The sequence below is a fragment of the Phocoena sinus genome, chromosome 2 (genome assembly GCF_008692025.1).
Source record: "Phocoena sinus isolate mPhoSin1 chromosome 2, mPhoSin1.pri, whole genome shotgun sequence".
In the NCBI taxonomy this organism is placed as follows: domain Eukaryota; kingdom Metazoa; phylum Chordata; class Mammalia; order Artiodactyla; family Phocoenidae; genus Phocoena; species Phocoena sinus.
The window spans coordinates 111,639,792-111,657,677 of record NC_045764.1 but is presented as its reverse complement, the minus strand read 5'-3'; the positions used below and the strand labels follow the sequence as shown (position 1 = coordinate 111,657,677).

Here is a 17,886-nt window from a genome sequence, read left to right as displayed (position 1 = left end):
CATTTGTGCTTGTATCTTCAATGCCTAGGACAGTGCCTGGCATATAGCACACACCTAATAAATGTTCAAGGAGCAAATGAATGAAGATTCGTACCAAAAACCTTCCACGAAACTTTCAAAATGCTGCCTATAGTATTTTGGGCTATACTGGTGCAATCACTCTTCACTTGGAGGTGGTTGATAAATGTCCCCAAATTTTACTCATTGAACGCCATGTAAATGAGCTGTCATGTTCCTTCGCTTACAAAATTACTTGCCAATTACACTTAGATGATCCCGGTGTAATTGCCATGTAAACTGTACCCTGGCTGAGATAGCCCAAATCATCAATTTAACTTTACCCTCTCATCATATGGTACTTACCACATAATTAAATAAATGGTCAGCCACCACCACAATTATATATCTCCCCAACAAAATGAAGTGGCTACATTTGTCATTGATTTATTGGTTACGACAATATGCAACACACCACCACGTATAATATCAGAAGCTTTAAAAAATTGAAAGCGCTATGTACGCTTGAGAAAGATGTTCCAAGTTCATGAACAAAAAGATAAGCATTATAAAAACACTGTTTTCCTTTTTTAAAAAAGGCACTAAGATATAAAGACAAAAATCCTTGTTCTTCCCGAGGAAACATTTTTTTCCTGAAACCGCAGATAATAAAAACATTTCCAAGCATTCGAAAGTGAATTTAGCTCCTCAACCAAATCACAATTTCTTTCAAACAAGCAGTTGCATTTTTTTGTGGAAGGTAAATATGTTTTACTAAGGATGGCATTCTTTTTTTGATAGACTTGCTAATATCTTATTCAAGGATTAGACAGATGGGAGAGATTCTGAATGTTGACGGTGCCTCTTAGTGACCAAATTTTCATTTGCTTTTCTGCATGCTACCTCCACACCTGGCACAGGTAATCACATTGACTTCCCAGCGTGGTCACATTAGGCCAAATGGATTTGCGGAGGTTCTGTCTAAAGGGACCATGTCACTTCCAGAACACACTGCTCTGAGGCCCTAATTGAAAAAGAGGTCAATGCTGGCCCAAATATCTCTCTACCTCTTGCGGTGGAATAATTGATGTGCAGCAGCCCCTACAGATGTGGAGTCACCAAGGTGATGGATGGATATAAGTATATTATTCACACGTACATCTGTTAATATACAGGTCCCAGTGCAAACACCAAGACCTAAGAATATTATGTGGATTTAGGACAATCCCTGAAGGACTCCAGTTTCATTAAAAATTTGTTTGGCAGCCTGGGGAAGATCTATTCCAACTCCCAGATGCTTCATGCATTTGAGAGGGGGAACCAAATTGCTTTAAAAATAAATTTAATAAATTTCGTAATGTCAAGTCATTAACATCCTGTGTAGTCATACAGTCTTCATCTTTTGAAATAGTAATGTTAACCTGTGGAATTTTAACCTTTCTAATACCTGAGTTAACATTTTATTTTCCTTGTGTTTTTTGCCAAAGGGGATGAATTACACCCTGAAAGCAGAAGAAACTATCCTATTTTCTCCCTCATAGGTGTTTTTCTTGTCACAAATATACCAGACAATACCCAGAAAGCTCTGTGACCAGAGTCCATTTTGATTTGGAAACTGTAGAGGAAATAATTTACCTTGCAGACATTCTCAGTTATTGTTTGATGATTTATACTATTAGTTATAATTTGCTGCTGTAATGGCTGTAACACTGTTTTCACAAGTGCTCATTTATTCATTTAACAGATTTGTTTAGTACTTTTTATGCATGTGCAGGGTAGGGTGTCAGAGCAGACACCAAAAAGACACAAGCAGTCCCTCAAGGAGGTGACAGTCACAGGTGAATCATTAGGGCAGGGTAGGTGGGGAGAGATTCAACCTCTCTAGGAACACCCGAGATTCTCACACCACCTGTTCTCAGGGTCTCCGAGGGGTGCGCACAACTCCCCCAAAATGAACAAAGCATCCTCACTTACAACAGGTTTATACGATCTTCACAACAACCTTCAGTAGATACGACAGGCATTTTTCTGGCTAGAGTAAAGATCTGTTTCAGGCCTGAAACTTTTATCTTAATATCATTTGTGCCAGATGAATTGCTTCAAGATTCCAAAATTCCATGTAACACAGTAGATAAGTAAGATCTGCACATGGGTCTACACAGGGAGACAGAGAGTGGGTGACAGCAACCTGGCTCAAGTGAGTTAGGTCACACACTGGCTCTTGTCCATACATGGTGTCCTCCGATAGTGCATAAACCCTCATAGCACAAGGCAGTCTGCAAACTGCCTCTTCAGTGCTTAGCATACCATGACCCTAAATAGCAAGTGCTCAATAAATCCAGTATTTCTCTGTCATTCTACTTTAAAACAGTCATCACATTCTAAAGAAAAAGAATAAAGTAATAAATCGGTAAAATGTCTGGGTGACAGCAATTTTTATCTTTTTAAAATTATTTTAGTTAATTTATATTTTTATACAGCAGGTTCTTATTAGTTATCCACTTTATGCATATTAGTGTATACATGTCAATCCCAATCTCCCAATTCATCACACCACCCCACTTACCACCACTTTCCCCCTTTGGTGTCCATACGTTTGTCCTCTACATCGGTGTCTCTATTTCTGCCCTGCAAACTGGTTCATCTGTACCATTTTTCTAGGCTCCACATATGTGCGTTAATATACGATATTTGTATTTCTCTTTCTGACTTACTTCACTCCGTACGACAGTCCCTAGATCTATCCACGTCTCTACAAATGACCCAATTTCGTTCCTTTTTATGGCTACGTAATATTCAATTGTATGTATGAACCACATATTCTTTATCCATTTGTCTGTCGATGGGCATTTAGGTTGCTTCCATGACCTGGCTACTGTAAATAGTGCTGCAATGAACATTGGGGTTAATGTGTCTTTTTGAATTATGGTTTTCTCAGAGTATATGCCCAGGAGTGGGATTGCTGGGTCATAAGCTAAATCTATTTTTAGTTTTTTAAGGAACCTCCACACTGTTCTCCATGGTGGCTGTATCAATTTACATTCCCACCAACAGTGCAAGAGGGTTCCCTTTTCTCCACACCCTCTCCAGCATTTGTTATTTGTAGGTTTTCTGATGATGCCCATTCTAACTGGTGTGAGCTGATACCTCACTGTAGTTTTGATTAGCATTTCTCTAATAATTAGTGATGTTGAGCACGTTTTCATGTGCTTCTTGGCTACCTGTTTGTCTTCTTTGAAGAAATGTCTACTTATGTCTTCTGCCCATTTTTTCATTGGGTTGTTTGTTTTTTTAATATTGAGCTGCATGAGCTGTTTATATATTTTGGAGATTAAACCTTTGTCGGTTGATACATTTGTAAATATTTTCTCCCATTCTGAGGGTTGTCTTTTTGTCTTGTTTGTAGTTTCCTTTGCTTTGCAAAAGCTTTTAAGTTTCATTAGGTCTCATTGGTTTATTTTTGTTTTTATTCCCATTACTCTAGGAGGTGGACTGAAAAAGATCTTGCTGTGATTTATGTCAAAGAGTGTTCTTACTGTGTTTTCCCTTAAGTGTTTTATAGTGTCCGGTCTTACATTTAGGTCTTGAATCCATTTTGAGTTTACTTTTGTGTATGGTGTTAGGGAGTGTTCTAATTTCATTCTTTTACATGTAGCTGTCCAGGTTTCCCAGCACCACTTATTGAAGAGACTGTCTTTTCTCCATTGTATATCCTTGCCTCCTTTGTCATAGATTAGGTGACCATAGGTGCATGGGTTTATATCTGGACTTTCTATCCTGTTCCATTGATCTATATTTCTGTTTTTGTACCAGTACCATATTGTCTTGATTACTGTAGCTTTGTAGTATAGCCTGAAGTCAGGGAGTCTGATTCTTCCAGCTCCGTTTTTTTCCCTAAAAACAGCTTTGGCTATTCAGGGTCTTTTGTGTCTCCATACAAACTTTAAGATTTTTTGTTCTAGTTCTGTGAAAAATGTCATTGGTAATTTGATAGGGATTGCATTGAACCTGTAGACTGCTTTGGGTATATAGTCATTTTCACAATATTGATTCTTCCAATCCAAGAACATGGTATACCTCTCCATCTGTTTCTGTCATCTTTAATTTCTTTCACTAATGTCTTATAGTTTTCTGCATACAGGTCTTTTGTCTCCTTAGGTAGGTTTATTCCCAGGTATTTTATTCTTTTTGTTGCAACAGTAAATGGCAGTGTTTCCTTAATTTCTCTTTCAGATTTTTCATCATTAGTGTATAGGAATGCAAGAGATTTCTGTGCATTAATTTTGTATCCTGCTAGTTCACCAAATTCATTGATTAGCTCTAGTAGTTTTCTGGTAGCATCTTTAGGATTCTCTATGTATAGTATCATGTCATCTGCAAACAGTGACAGTTTCACTTCTTCTTTCCCAATTTCTATACTTTTATTTGTTTTTCTTCTCTGATTGCTGTGGCTAGGACTTCCAAAACTATGTTGCATAACAGTGGTGAGAGTAGACATCCTTGTCTGATTCCTGATCTTAGAGGAAATGGTTTCAGTTTTTCACCATTGAGAATGATGTTTGCTGTGAGTTTGTCGTATATGGCCTTTATTATGTTGAGGTAGGTTCTCTGTATGCCCACTTTCTGAAGAGTTTTAATCATAAATGGGTATTGAATTTTGTCAAAAGGTCTTTCTGCACCTATTGAGATGATCAAATTGTTAATATGGTTTATCACATTAAGTGAATTGTGTATATTGAAGAATCCTTGCATCCCTAGGATAAATCCCACTTGATCATGGTGTATGATTCTTTTAATGTGTTATTGGATTCTGTTTGCTACTATTTTGTTGAGGATTTTTGTATCTATATTCATCAGTGATATTGGTCTTTAATTTTCTTTTTTTGTAGTATCTTTGTCTGGTTTTGGTATCAGGGTGATGGTGGCCTCATAGAATAAGTTTGGGAGTGTTCCTTCCTCTACAATTTTTTGGAAGAGTTTGAGAAGGATGGGTGTTAGCTCTTCTCTAAATGTTTGATAGAATTCACCTGTGAAGCCAGCTGGTCCTGGACTTTTGTTTGTTGGAAGATTTTTAATCACAGTTTCCATTTAATTACTTGTGATTGGTCTCTTCATGTTTTCTATTTCTTCCTGGTTCAGTCTTGGAAGGTTCCCCCTTTCTAACAATTTGTCCATTTCTTCCAGGTTGTCCATTTTATTGGCATAGAGTTGCTTGTAGTAGTCTCTTAGGATGCTTTGTATTTCTGCTGTGTCTGTTGTAACTTCTCCTTTTTCATTCCTAATTTTATTGATTTGAGTCCTCTCCCTCTTTTTCTTGATGACTCTGGCTAATGGTTTATCAATTTTGTTTATCTTCTCAAAGAACCAGCTTTTTGTTTTATTTTCTTTGCTATTGTTTTCTATTTCATTTATTTCTGCTCTGATCTTTATGATTTCTTTCCTTCTACTAACTTTGCATTTAGTTTGTTCTTCTTTCTCTAGGTCCTTTAGGTGTAAGGTTAGATTGTTTATTTGAGATTTTTCTTGTTTCTTGAGGTAGGCTTGCATTGCTATAAACTTCCCTCTTAGAACTGCTTTTGCTGCATTCCATAGGTTTTGGATCATCATGTTTTCATTGTCATTTGTCTCTAGACATTTTTTTATTTCCTCTTTGATTTCTTCAGCAATCTCTTGGTTATGTAATAACATATTGTTTAGCCTCCATGTGTTTGTGTTTTTTACGTTTTTTTCCCTGTAATTGATTTCTAATCTCATAGCGTTGTGGTCAGAAAAGATGTTTGATATGATTTCAATTTTCTTAAATTTACTAGGGCTTGATTTGTGACCCAAGATGTGATCTATCCTGGAGAATGTTCTGTTTGCACTTGAGAAGATTAATCTTCTGTTTTTAGATGGAATGTCCTATAAATATCAATAAAGTCCATCTTGTTTAGTGTGTCATTTAAAGCTTGTGCTTCCTTATTAATTTTCTGTCTGGATGATCTGTCCATTGGTGTAAGTGAGCTGTTAAAGTCCTCCACTGTTGTTGTGTTACTGTCGATTTCCTCTTTTATAGCTGTTAGCAGTTGCCTTACATATTGAGGTGTTCCTATGTTGGGTGCATATGTAATTGTTATATCTTCTTCTTAGACTGATCCCTTGATCATTATGTAGTGTCCTTCCTTGTCTCTTGTAACATTCTTTATTTTAAAGTCTGTTTTATCTGATATGAATATTGCTACTCCAGCTTTCCCTTGATTTCCATTTGCATGGAATAACTTTTTCCACCCCCTCACTTTCAGTCTGTATGTGTCCCTAGGTCTGAAGTGGGTCCCTTGTAGACAGCATATATATGGGTCTTGTTTTTGTATCCATTCAGCAAGCCTGTGTCTTTTGGTTGGAGCATTTAATCCGTTCGTGTTTAAGGTAATTATTGATATGTATGTTCCTATTACCATTTTCTTACTTGCTTTGCGTTTGTTTTTGTAGGTCCTTTTCTTTTTTTGTGTTTCCCACTTAGAGAAGTTCCTTTAGAATTTGTTGTAGAGTTGGTTTGGTGTTGCTGAAATCTCTTAGCTTTTGCTTGTCTGTAAAGCTTCTGATTTCTCTGTCAAATCTCAATGAGATCCTTGCCGGGCAGAGTAATCTTGGTTGTAGGTTCTTCCCTTTCTTCACTTCAAATATATCATGCCTCTCTCTTCTGGCTTGTAGAGTTTCTGCTGAGAAATCAGCTGTTAACCTTATGGGAGTTCCCTTGTATGTTATTCGTCATTTTACCCTTGTTGTTTTCATTAATTTTTCTTTGTCTTTAATTTTTGTCAGTTTGATTACTATGTGTCTCGGCATGTTTCTCCTTGGATTTATCCTGCCTGGGACTCTCTGTGCTTCCTGGACTTGGGTGGCTATTTCCCTTTCCTTGTTTGGGAAGTTTTCGACCATAATCTCTTCAAATATTTTCTCTGGTCCTTTCTCTCTCTCTTCTCCTTCTGGGACCCCTATAATGCGAATGTTGTTGCATTTATTGTTGCCCCAGAAGTCTCTTAGGCTGTCTTCATTTCTTTTCATTCTTTTTTCTTTATTCTGTTCTGCGGCAGTGAATTCCACCATTCTGTCCTCCAGGTCACTTATCCGTTCTTCTACCTCAGTTATTCTGCTATTAATTTGTTCTACTGTAATTTTCATTTCAGTTACTGTACTGTTCATCTCTGTTTGTTTGTTCTTTAATTCTTCTAGTGTTTCTTTTTTAATTCTTCTAGGTCTGTGTTAAACATTTCTTGCACCTTCTGGATCTTTGCTTCCATTCTTTTTCCGAGGTCCTGGATCATTTTCACTATCATTATTCTGAATTCTTTTTCTGGAAGGTTGCCTATCTCCACTTCATTTAGTTGTTTTTCTGGGGTTTTATCTTGTTCCTTCATCTGGTACATAGCCCTTTGCTTTTTCATCTTGTCTATCTTTCTGTGAATGTGGTTTTTGTTCCACAGGTTGCAGGATTGTAGTTCTTCTTGCTTCTGCTGTCTGCCCTCTGGTGGATGAGGCTATCTAAGAGGCTTGTGCAAGTTTCCTGATGGAAGGGACTGGTGGTGGGTAGAGCTGGGTGTTGCTCTGGTGGGCAGAGCTCAGTAAAACTTTAATCTGCTTCTCTGCTGATGGGTGGGGCTGGGTTCCCTCCATGTTACTTGTTTGGCCTGAGGCCACCCAACGCTGGAGGCTACCCAGCTCTTTGGTGGGGCTAATGGCAGACTCTGGGAGGGCTCATGCCAAGGAGTACTTCCCAGAACTTCTGTTGCCAGTATCCTTGTCCTCACAGTGAGCCACAGCCACCCGCCACCTCTGCAGGAGACCCTCCAACACTAGCAGGTAGGTCTGGTTCAGTCTCCCCTCGGGTCACTGCTCCTTCCCCTGGGTCCCAGTGCACACACTACTTTGTGTGTGCCCTCCAAGAGTGGAGTCTCTGTTTCCCCCAGTCCTGTAGAAGTCCTGTAATCAAATCCCACTATCCTTCAAAGTCTGATTCTCTAGGAATTCTTCCTCCTGTTGCCGGACCCCCAGGTTGGGAAGCCAGATGTGGGGCTCAGAACCTTCACTCCAGTGGGTGGACTTCTGTGGCATAAGTGTTCTCCAGTTTGTGAGTCACCCACCCAGCAGTTATGGGATTTTATTTTATTGTGATTGCGCCCCTCCTACCGTCCCATTGTGGCTTCTCCTTTGTCTTTGGATGTGGGATATCTTTTTTGGTGAGTTCCACTGTCTTTCTGTCGATGATTGTTCAGCTGTTAGTTGTGATTCCGGTGCTCTCGCAAGAGGGAGTTAGCGCACATCCTTCTACTCCACCACCTTGATCCAATCTCCGACAGCAATTTTTAAAATGATGGGAACAAGAGTCTCGAAATTGAGTCAGGCAAAAAGTATGTTCCCAGGTGCTTGGAACAGTTCAGGGATCCTTTTTAACTGAAAAGGGAAGACAACACTATTTGTCTCCTAGATGCACAGAATAAGTTATATGAGCAAAAGAATGTGGTCCAGGACTTTCACATGTCCAAGATGAGCCTCCTCTCCCCAGGCATCAACCTCAAAATGCCTAAGTGCTATAAATTTCCAGCAGATCTTTCCATCCACAAGCTACCAAAGTAAGTAACTCAAGGCTGGGAGTCGAGTATCTCAAATCCCTCAAACAGAAGTAATGCTTCTCCCTGATAAACTCTCAGCTACTCACCTTAAACTGACAGGAATCAAGGGTGACAAGCAAATGGAACTTCAAAGCTCCTATGAGGCCACCAGCCCTACTCAGCAAGGCTGAGGGGAGGTGGCAGCCAAATTGAGACAGCTTAGGCTTTTGAAGCGTGATCGAGTGTCTGTTGTTAACTGAAGAGTACAGGCATGTGGTAGCTGCTCGTGTTGTGAAGCTCAGCTTTCTTGGGCCAGAGCTGCCTGTCCTCTCAGCAGAGGAGGGTAGGCAGGGAGAGGTGGGCATCGGAAAGTGGGAAAATGGAGAGCCTGTCATCTCTTCACTTCAAGCAATGAGAAATGGAACACAGGTAGACACAGAAGGGCAAGCAAAAGAAACACAGCTGAATGTATTTTGGGAAATTTTCTGGTATGACTAAAAACTTTGTGAGAAGTATATTGTTTTTCTTATGATACAAATGAAAGCTATTTTTTAAAAAATGATATAAATACCTAAATATAGATGGCAGGAAAACATCTGTACTGAGCTTTTGTTAGCCAGTCATATTATTAGTTTAATTCAGTCTGTTTTTATAAGTACTTAGAGTAATGACACAATAAGGAATGAGGAAAAAATTTCAGACCCTTCAAGGGCAGACTGTTATACTCCAATCCATTTTCCATTATGCCCATTGTTATTCTCTCATTTAAGCCATGGACTTATCCAGTTAATCTATGGCAAGATGACCCTTCCCCCATGGAATTTACAGTTGATTCTTGTCACTCTCCTGTTTTAAAATAAAATCAAACCTTCAATGAGTCCCCTTTGCCCTCAGAGAAAAGTTCAATCCATTAAAAGGACATTCAATCTCTTTTACCACCCAGCCCTAACCTGGAGGACACAACTTAGCCTCAGCCACACCAGATGGCTCACCCCACCTCCCTTACTTGCCCATAAAATATACTCCCATCTCTTCTCCTCCCCTCTTTATCCAACAAATCATATATGGCCTGTGAGGTCTACATCAAATTACCTCTCTGAGCCTTCCCTACTCTGAGGAAGAACCAATAAAACTTTGTTCTGTGCTCCAAACAGTACTTTGCTTATCCTACAAGAAGTTTACTGCTCAAAATTATATTACATTCGTCATTTATGGGTCCAAAGATGACTACGTTTATTCTATGGTCATCTCCCTTAGATTGCAAATCCCTAGAAGAAAGAAGCGAAACTCATTCATCATGTATTTCTAACACATAAACAACTGCCTGGCACTCGCAGGTGCTTAACATATATGAACTCATCATCACCATTTCCCCCATGTTTTCTCATTTATCAAATTGAATTAAGAATGTTGTTTTTCCAAGGTTATTTCTATGTGGTTGGTTAATGTTTGCCCAACATGACATGGTGCTACCTATGCAAATTTATCTCCCAAGTTTAAGCCAGGCCTTTATGCTTGGCTCTTTTTCCTAATTATCGCACAGATGTCTGGTGTCAGTTTGACTTTGCTTTCTCCTACTAGATACTCTGATTGGCTACAGATTTTTTTAAAAATTTCTGCCTTGTTTTCCTGCAATTGATTGCATATGATGTGGTACTATTTTGTGAATTAGGCATGGATAAAAACTATTTGGGAGATGACAGTTATCTTTTCAGAAGCAAACGGACATGAAATGTAATCTCTTGAGGGAGAAGTTGCTGTCATGCTCTGCTGCTTTAGTCTTCAGCAGTCTAACTCTGAAGATAATATAAATTCTTTCAAAGGAAAAAAATCTAAATAGTCCGCAAAGAACTATTTATGATGCTTCTACTTACATGTAATTTTTGGTGACTTTTGCTTCTTTAGCCAATAAAAATGGTGGTGAGGGAAACAACCTTAGTGTCCACCATCAGTTGAATGGGTAATCAAATTGTGCTATAACTATGCAATGGAATACTATTCAGCAATAAAAATGAATGAACAATTGGAACATACAACATCAAAATAAGTATGCTGGGTGAAAGAAACCAGACCAAAGAAGAAAAAAATAGAGAGAGAAAGAGAACATGTTGTTTGATTCCATTTATGCAAAATTCTAGAAAGTACAATCTAACAGTGACAGAAAGTAGACCCTTGATTACTTAGGGATGAAGGAAAAGCTGAGAGGGAAGGGAGGGAGCAATTACAAAGGGTCATGAAGAGGCTTTTGGAGGTGATGGATATGTTCACCACCTTGACTGTGGTGACGGTTTCATGGGTGTATACATTGGTCAATTTGTCAAAACTTGCAAAATTGTTTACATTAAGTATATACAATTTAGTATGCCAATTATACCTCAATGAAACTGTTAAAAAAAGTGGACAGAGGTGAAGAAGAAGGGAATCCATTCAAGAACATATGTATACAATGCTATTTTAAAAGTGGTTTTCAAAGAGCAATGTTCAATATGCTCAGTACTTGCAAAATTCAAACATTTTCCTGCAAATGTCATTTTATAAAAAGATAGGAATTGTATTTTTGAAGGAGCAGCCAGGTTGCAAGCAGATGATTAATTATCATGGAAAATCATTGATGTATCATCGCAATTTCACAGTATTTCTTACAGTTAGAATAAAGCTCCTTCATATCTCTCATAAAGGTATTGTGAAGGTTTAATTGATTTGTGTTGGTGAAAACCCTTGGTTACTGTTATGGAAAAGAATTGAATTAAGTATCAAAATATAAATGTACAAATTTTGTTATTGTTTATTTGCTTTTGTTTATAATAAATATTGCAGGGTGCCAACTATTCTAACACATTATTAACTCAGGGGAGACACCAGACTCAGAGGCTTGTACATCTGTTGGTTTAATGTTTAAATTATAGACTCTATAGAGATGTTTAATGAAATTCATGTACCTAAGTCTACATATTAGATAATCTTGCAAATAAATACCTCTTGCCCACTCATTAAGGAGCAGTAATGACTTATGCAGTGTGAACTAAGAAATATAAATCTCTAGACTTAGTTGTATACTTTCTTTATGGAAAGGTAGATATTTTTTGCCTTCTTTGGAGAAGAATAACTTAATATTAACTCAGCACCACAGTAAGGAAATACAATAAAATATATAAATGACAATATTGCTCAGGAGATATGTAGATAGACACTGTGCTCAGATAGACAGTAACTCAGAGTTTGTTTGAAAGATGTTTAAACAACAGGCTGTATCTAGACTAGCAGACACAGCATGCAGTAAAACAGTGACTCAGTAATTGTCTTTAAGTATCATTCAATGGCAATCCACACACAGTAGGTCTTCAGTAACTGTTAAAGAGTATTATTCATAATTTCAGCCCCTGAGATTGTGAGTTAACAACAGTGAACAAATCTGGAGATTACAGTCCCTCACTATTCACAAAGCAGAGGTAAAGATGTTCCCATGTTATCTCTAGCCCAACTAATACAGACATGATGGTGGAGAAAATTCATTCAAGAAAGTGTTGACCATTAGGCGGGAACAAGGTTATTCTTTAAGAGATAAACATTTTAAGAAGGGCTGTTTGTTGTGGATCTGAGGTAGAGATCCACAGCAAAGGGGATAATGATTTTCACATTTTGGCCGAGAACGCCATTATGAGGCAGGTACTGGATACTTGCCATTCATTACATCTGTAAAGAGTTCCACAATTTACAGGACTAGAATACAGTCATCACAAGACACTGTGGCAATTTAAATGCAAACGTAAGTTAATTACAGTTAGAAAATGCATTTCCTCAGTTGCTCTAGCCACATTTCAAGTGCTCAGTAGATAGGTGTGGTTAGTTATTGCACACTGGATGTGCAATATAGAATATTCCATCATCACAGAAAGTTCTAATGGATACTGTTGGGCTAGAATGAGACAGAGGCCAACACAGGGATTCTAAGTAAAGAACTGTGTAGTACGGATTTGAGACCAGGAGTGCACGTTGGTTACAAAGAGGTTGTGTCACTCAACTCCCAAAGAGAGGAGAGACCTTGGTTCATATTCTCCTAGCCTGGCTTTCATTTCAATAAATAGTCTAGCGTTAAAGTGCCCTTTGTGTCCCCATGCCCTCTGGGACCTCAAAAACAAAATGTGTGTTTTCCATAAAATATTAAATCAAGATAAATTAAGACAGCACACTTAATGTGAAATAAAGTTCATATACTCCTGTTTAAACACAGATTAGAATTTCTGTCAGAACAATGCCAGTGAAAAGTTGACATTCTAATTAATACAATTTACTTTATAAAGCACTGAATATCTTTATCTTGCTATTATGAAATGCCCTCTTTAAAAAAAAAAATCAGGGCTCTACTCAACAGGGAATTGAATACTAAGGGCAGTATTTAAAAACCCACGTACAAGAGAGGTGGTTAGGGTCACTGGCATTTTTACACACCATCAACCCAGGTCTCTAAAAACAGAAGCATCTTCTACCAGTTTTGTGATTTTTTTTTTAATCTTTCACAAGACTATCTGCATGCAGCAATAGGATTTTGAGGCTGTTTTTCTTGCAATGATATAAAATACACTGCAAAACACAAGCAGCAAAAAACTAAAACATCCTCTCTGTCTTCCCCCTCTTCTCTCCTTCTCTCTTCTCCCTCTCTCTCCTTCTCTCATTTAATATCACAGGGAACCGTTCTGGAACCCTGTGAACTAACATACATGCAGGACTCCCACACACTGTTTACTCAATCCAAATTCTGAGTATGTAAGAGGGGCAGAAAATCAGCCCCACAGTTGGGTACCCAAGGATTCGTGTTCATTGCCTTTGTCGATTTTATGCTATCAGTGAAAGGAATAAAGATGAGATCCTTAAAGCTTGAATTTTCATTTCCTATGACAACGTGCTTTTTCTTCATGCTTTATCACACTCCACTACTTGGTTTCCACCCCTTCATAATTGATATCGGCCATTTGAAGCATTCAGTAAAAACCTCATGAGGTTCATCAAATGTCCCCCAGTCTATAATTCTTGCTTCTAACATATTCAGAAGCATATTCATCCAAGTGTTTTCTACTTCCTCTCCATGGATTTCCCTGTGCACAGGGACCAGTGTAATGACAGTTGTATTAATTATATGCTGAAAAATCCACATAGCAGCAAAAATGATGGAGATCATCGTTTTAAATATTTTATTAAAATAACCCAATGTAGAACAGATAAAGTAGACTCTCTTGATAATGAGAGGTTCATTAATTTTACAAGAATTCTAGAAAACTTAGAATGGTCATCAAAATTACCTCTTTCATTTTTTCTTTTTTTTTTTTTTTTTTTTTTAATTTTTTTATTTTTTCTTTTTAAGAAGAGGAAAACTTTCAATTGTCACTTTAGAGAGCAAAGGTCTAGTATAATTTTCTAAGGTATATTTTTAAATAATTACTTACCTTTATGGAAAAAGTTTTGAAAAAATAGCTTGAAATATGGAGGATTTAGATTTCATAGTATTACTTAAAATACCTATAAATTTTCAGCTTCTGCAGTTTACCCCATTAAAACTTGGTTTATTAGCATATAATAACTTCTGATAAGTAAAACTGATATTCTCCATAAACAAACAAGTAGCACATTAAAATCCTTCCCTAACTAACAGCAAGAGCAGCATAATCTTGCCTACCAAGTGCGTCTCCAGGTACAGTTTAAGGCCATCCGTCTCTGCTTTGGGAGGTGTCCAATTCTCAGTGGTTTCCATGGCTTCGTTCAACCATTGAATAAATTCATCCAGCTTGCTTACAAACCCCTTGTGACAGAAAAGAGGAAAAAAGGACAAGAAAAGCATGTTAACTGGTTATTTTTTAAAGCCAATCTTAAAAATTCCAAACCTTGTCGATGGTAAAATTGATACCATTGCACTCCCATCCTATTTCCACGTCGTACAACAAAATTCCCACCATTCTTGCCACTGAAATCTATTAAAATGGAAAGAAATTGTCCATGACTCCCTCTTAGTTTTTTCCTAGGAACACTTTTTTTTGAGGAATTTGGATTGGACTGCAGGGTGTCATTGGAAAGGTGACCTCAAATCATCAAAACATTTCTGGGTGTCTGGCAAGCGCCCCCTCACCAAAAAATCAGGTCAGGTCTGCTAGGAACACTCATTGGCTTTGGGGGATAAAAGTACTCCTATAAAGATGGTGTTCTTTACTCAGAAGCCCATGGAGTTGAGGTGTCTTAACTGAACTAGAAATCTATTTTTAAATTACAAAAGTGTTTAAAGGGACTTGGATGAGTGATGAGTTCTACTAACAGCCCAAATGTCTGTTACTGAATCTGGGTTCTAAGAAGCAAGGAAAGGTAGAGGACCAATGAACAAATGTAAACACCTAACTCTGGGTGTGTCCTGGACATAAAACAAAATATTCTTGGTTAAGAAGCACAATTCACAATAATCTTGCAAGTTTTCAAATAGTGGTTATAAAAATTTATTGACCATTTAAAAGAACACATCTGTGGAAACTGAAAATATTTTGAAAAAATGAAAGCCCAGCTGTGAACCTTAGGGGAAGGAAACGGGGCTGGGCACCTGCTTGCCATGGCTGGGTAAACAGCACCACCTGGAGGTCGAAAGGAGAAAGGACAGGCTTCTACATGTGAACTCATTGAGATGGCTTGAGAACTATTTCCCTATTGAACTTAACCCATTTTTCAGATTTACCTTTTGATTAATTTTGATTAATATTTTAATGCTCAACTTGTGAGTTAACTTGTAATAAAAACCTAAACACTCCTCCCTATCAGGGGGAATCTTAGCTTTCCACCTCCCCTCCTGCTTACATGTGTAGCCACAAAAATATAAACAGAAATCATGAAAGCAAATGAAACAGTAGTCCATCCGATTCTTGATACCTTTGTCACCTGCTATTTCTCCACCTCTCCCAGCCCCTTTCTGTGTGTACTGTCACCAGTGTTCTGTGTAGTGGACGGTGTACTGACTACTATCCCCATATCATGAGACGGTTATTCTTAGAGAAACCAAGTAGTCTCCACTCTATATACCGAACTATGCAATGTGCAGGAGAATTCACATTTGGATGCAGACAACGAATATCTGATGCTCATTTTCAGAAGCTCTGCTAAAGGCTTTGTGGTGTGAATGAAGGAAAATGAGGCTGACATAAGTAACAACATAGGAAAATGAGAAAAAAATACAAAATTTTACTTATTTTGTAATATAAATCAAATCCTAGTACAAGAGATATATTGGTCACTCATTCATTCTTTTAACAAATATTTATTAAGCACGTACTCTGTGTAAAGCACACTGTTGGACATTACTGGGAATAAAATGATAAATATCACTGAAGTAAAAATTTCAGCTGAAATAAAGCATGTCTAAGCACTGGCCTACTGAATTCAGGTAATTTTAATCATTAGAAAAAGTTTTACAAGCAATAAAGAGTTGGGACACGCTCCCGGATTTTCCTGTGAAATGTACTCTGTCCATATCAGAATTGTCTATACCCAAATTTGTTTCTATTTTTAGTATTTGACCTGTCTGTTTCTCTAATATTCTGAGTTCCCATGTACTTACCTGGAGAGTCAAAGACAACTATAAAAATCACATTTTCTTCACGGCACAATCCAATGTTGCACTACATAAAAAGCACATTTTACACACGTTCAACTCACTGCTACAGGCTGAATTACAAACCTTTGAAAGGCCACATTTTAGCCTTCGTCACTCAGACTCCTGTATCTCATCTGTTCAGTCTCTCTCCTGTCACTTTCTACCACTGGTGTCCTTCTTGTCCCTTTTTGCCCCTCTTCCATTACCTTTCTCTGACTCCCTGCAGAGCTCTCCAGGGGCACACTGAGGGTGACCAGTCCACAGGTCCCAGTCCTCTTGGGCTACCCCCTTAATTGTTTCCTCCTCGGTGGGCCCCTTGCCATACTCATATTTGATACATGTTCTGAGAGCCTGATGATTGGAGCCAAGCCAGGATTCAACCCCTGGAAGAAACCTCGGTCATCCAACTTGGGAGAAAATGGAACAGCCGTTAGCCTGTTACTACCATCGGTTGACAACACACTTGCCACTTCCAAATCATTTGCTGGAGGAATCAAATCATTTGCATTTTGAAAATTCCTTAATGAGGTGCTTTTAAAAAATCTTACTCTTAAACTTTCTAGAGCATCAATCTCTTTAAAGACTAAGAAGCACAGTGCAAGTGTATGTAAAGTTACACTTTCAGGTTTGTGAAAAATAATTTGCTAGAGCCCTCAGCTGGTTAACATACATTTGAAGATTATATTTGCAAGGAAAATATAAGGTTAGTCTTGCAAACAGCTACACTCTCATAACAGGTTAAGTACCCATTACTGAACCCTCCTGCGCTATCGGTGGGAATGTAAACTGGTGCAGCCATTATGGAAACCAGTAGGGAGGTCCTTTTAAAAACTAAAAAAAGAGCTAAAAATACCAATACGATCCAGCAATCCCACTCCTGGGCATATATCCAAAAAAAAAGAGAACTCTAATTCGAAAAGATGTATGCACCCCAATGCTCATAGCAGCATTATTTACAAAGACATGGAAGCAACCTAAGTGTCCAATGACAGATGAATGGATAAGGAAGTGGTATACACACACACACACACACACACACACACACACACACACACACAGTGGAATACTACTCAGCCACGAAAAAGAATGAAATATTGCCATTTGCAGCAACATGGATGGACCTAGAGATAATCATAGTAAGTGAAGTAAACCAGACAAGGACAAATATTATATCACTTATATATGGAATCTAAAAAATAGCACAAATGAATCTATGTACAAAACAGATTCACAGACATAGGAAACAAACTTATAGTTACCAAAGGGGAAAGGGGGGAGGCACAAATTGGGGGGGAGGGATAACTTAGGAGTACAGGATTAACAGATGCACACTACCATATATAAAATAAACAATAAGGATTTACTGTATAGCACAAGGAACTATATTCAATATCCGGTAATATCCTATAATGGAAAATAATCTGAAAAAAATATATACATAACTGAATCACTTTGTTGTACACCTGAAACTAACACAATGTTGTAAATCAACTATGCTTCAATTTAAAGAAGAATACTCATTATTTCTTTTATTTTCCTAACTATTTCTCTTCTATGACAAACCTAGTCTGGTTAACTAGAAACTGTGTGGGTGATTACTGTTGCCCTTTGACAAAGCTGTCATGTGCAGCTGGGACAAAAAGGAGGGCCTTCCTTATATCAGACATGGAACCAGGAAAC

The 17,886-nt window shown here is 37.9% G+C and overlaps 1 protein-coding gene across 7 annotated transcripts in view; it reads right to left on the bottom strand.

Moving 5' to 3' along the window:
• The window catches only part of AKAP6 (A-kinase anchoring protein 6), a 643,220-nt gene that overhangs the window by 232,405 nt on the left and 392,929 nt on the right, over positions 1 to 17,886 (bottom strand). For all 7 annotated transcript variants that reach the window (XM_032622554.1, XM_032622560.1, XM_032622555.1 and 4 more), the window contains one exon: positions 14,257 to 14,379. In XM_032622554.1, the coding sequence (XP_032478445.1) occupies positions 14,257 to 14,379 (123 nt within the window). The remainder of the gene's footprint in view (positions 1 to 14,256; positions 14,380 to 17,886) is intronic.